This window comes from Poeciliopsis prolifica, unplaced genomic scaffold (assembly GCF_027474105.1).
Source record: "Poeciliopsis prolifica strain line A6 unplaced genomic scaffold, Auburn_PproV2 SCAFFOLD069, whole genome shotgun sequence".
Lineage (NCBI taxonomy): Eukaryota > Metazoa > Chordata > Actinopteri > Cyprinodontiformes > Poeciliidae > Poeciliopsis > Poeciliopsis prolifica.
The window spans coordinates 1,297,501-1,300,000 of record NW_026562444.1 but is presented as its reverse complement, the minus strand read 5'-3'; the positions used below and the strand labels follow the sequence as shown (position 1 = coordinate 1,300,000).

At 40.9% G+C, this 2,500-nt stretch overlaps 1 protein-coding gene across 1 annotated transcript in view; it reads right to left on the bottom strand.

Annotated features, from left to right (window-relative positions):
• LOC129351742 (nicotinamide/nicotinic acid mononucleotide adenylyltransferase 2) overlaps positions 1-1,947 on the bottom strand; it is a 10,119-nt gene extending 8,172 nt beyond the window's left edge. The window contains exons 1-2 of the mRNA XM_055020656.1: positions 1,725-1,947; positions 152-240 (exon numbers count right to left, since the gene is read on the bottom strand). Coding sequence (XP_054876631.1) covers positions 152-240; positions 1,725-1,809 — 174 coding nt within the window. The 5' untranslated portion in view covers positions 1,810-1,947. The remainder of the gene's footprint in view (positions 1-151; positions 241-1,724) is intronic.
• Between the last annotated feature and the right edge of the window lie 553 nt (positions 1,948-2,500).

The following is a 2,500-nucleotide window of genomic DNA, read 5'->3' as shown; positions in this document are numbered from 1 at the left end:
CATCATCAACATGAAAAACTTTGAACTGTTTTCAGCTGCAGCTCCATTTTTCTGCTGCTTCACTGAAGGAAACACTGCCACCACCAGGTCACCTTGTGAACTACATCAACACGGATTAGATTATAATCTGGTAAAGTGATTAAAGTCTTACTGGTTTCCCATAGGAGTCGTGAACCGGTGAGATGATTCCTCCGATCACGATGAATCGTCCCGTTTTGTGCAGATATTCTCTGGCTTTTTCTGGAGGAAAAAACAGAAACAAGGATCTGAACAAAAAAGATTTAATGAAACTTTTACCAGATTAACATCAGTATTAAAACGTGAAAATAAAAGCAGAATTAAAACTGAATCCATGGAAACAGAGTGAGATCTGCTGCATGTGAAGCTTCAGGCCTGATAATCAGCAGGAAGAGATTAAAAAGGTTTTTAAAGGAAACAACATTTAAACATCTCTAATGTTTAATCAATATTTAAATATCTGCTTGAACATCTGCAGACATCAGAACCGGATTCAGATCCAGATGTTGTTCATATCTGTTCCATTTAAATCCTGGATTCATCACCATCATTTTTATTGATCTTTTTTTATTCAGGTTGGGTTAATAAGATCAATATATCATTATTTTAAAGACAGATCTGATTCAATAAAAACAAACAGTAATAAATTATTTTACTGATGTTAATCAGGTTTAAGCAGAAGGAATCAACTGGTTTGTTTCTGAATCCTTCATGTTTTCATTTAGATCAGTTTCAGTTTCCTGCTTCTTCCATTTCTGACGTTTTAAAAGGCGTTTAGATGGAGAGGAAGGTCAGAGGTCGCGGTGAACCTCTGACCTTCCTGCTGGATTCATTAAAATGTTTCACTGGTTCTGGACCAGTAAAAGGTCCAGAACCTGGAATTCCAGTTCCAGGTTCTGACAGTCAGTTTCTGTTCTGACCCAATAATTAGACACACCTGGAAGGAGGTGGAGCTTCAGGCCACGCCCCCTTTCACTGTAAACACCTGATCTGATCAAATCCAACCAGGATGCAAATTTATCAGCTTAGTTGGAAAATATGTGTAAAATGATAAATAACCTGATATTTGTGTGTATTGATTATCTGTTTCTGTCTCCATGGAGACAAAAAAAAAATGAAAAATATTAATAAAAATCATCTTTAAATTTCTGACTTAAAAACGTCACATGAATAATAATAATAATGACATTAATTTGCATAAATGTGTTTATTTATGTAAAATCCTCCTGATCATTTCAGATCAATATTTTCCTGCTGATAATCAATAAATTTATTCTGAATTTTTTTAAATTTGATGTTTAGATGAAATGTTTTTATTTCGACCCAAACACCAAGAAACGGTTCTGGTTCTGTTGGGCCTGTTTGTTCTCCCGAACTTCCGGTTCGGTTGTTTGTTGTGTAACGCGTTTGGACCCGCAGCGTTCCTTTCTGCGCCAGAACCGAACCTTGGGTCGGTTCCATGCGGATTTGACTCGTACTTGTTTTTCTGTCGGAACCGGTACCGCTGAATGTATCAGCAGCTGGTTCTGGGTCGGTGACGTCATTTCAGCACCACCGTGCTGGACAGCACCATCCGAACCAGCGCAGATTCTCCGCTATTTTCAGGGCTGGACCGGGCCCAGATGTGTCGGACCGGGCCCAGATGTGTCGGACCGGGCCCAGATGTGTCGGACCGGGCCCAGAGGGTTCCCCGCCCAGATGCTCACCGAACATGTGGATGTGTCCCTTGGTGATCGGGTTGAAGCTGCCGCAGGACAGCAGGATCACGTGCGTCTTGCTGGTTTCCGTCATGGCGCTCGGTCCGATCCGATCCGGCCCGGTCCCGGTCCAGTCAGGTCCTGTTTGTCAGGAGAGGCGAGGCTGGTGGCGAGTCTGCGGCAGGGCGCTGAAGGAAGCGGCGTCAAGCCTTAAAGAGACAGTAGCAGCGCTGCGGGAGGCGGGGCGGGATGAGAGCCTGTCGCTTTAAATCCCAGCTGCATCCGCCATGACAGGAGGAGGAAGGCTCATCCTCCTCATCATCACTGAGACAGGATGGAAACTTCAAGCCTGCTACCAGTGAAAACATCAGATGTTCAGTTTATTACATATTTTAAATGTTATGACAGTTTTTCCACATCCTGCCTTTCAGGCTCTGTGATATTTTTCCTCCAACTGAATTAAGACGCCCAACACAATCACTCTGATATTTTCTGTTTTCTCAAAATGTATTACAACTGACTGAACCAGAAATGAGAAGTCAAATCAATAAAAATAAAATCAAATATAAATGGTGGAAATTATTTCTGCAGGTAAAAAAAAGGGGGGGTTAAAATCTGACCAAATGAAAACCTGGAAAAAATATGCTGATCAAGAACATCTGGAGGGATAAAGGAGATTCTTATGGAGTTAAATTTGTTTCACAATTATTCAATAATAAAAAAAATGTTTGTTTTTTTATTGAATAATTGTGAAACAAATTTAACTCCATAGTTCTGAAAGTACT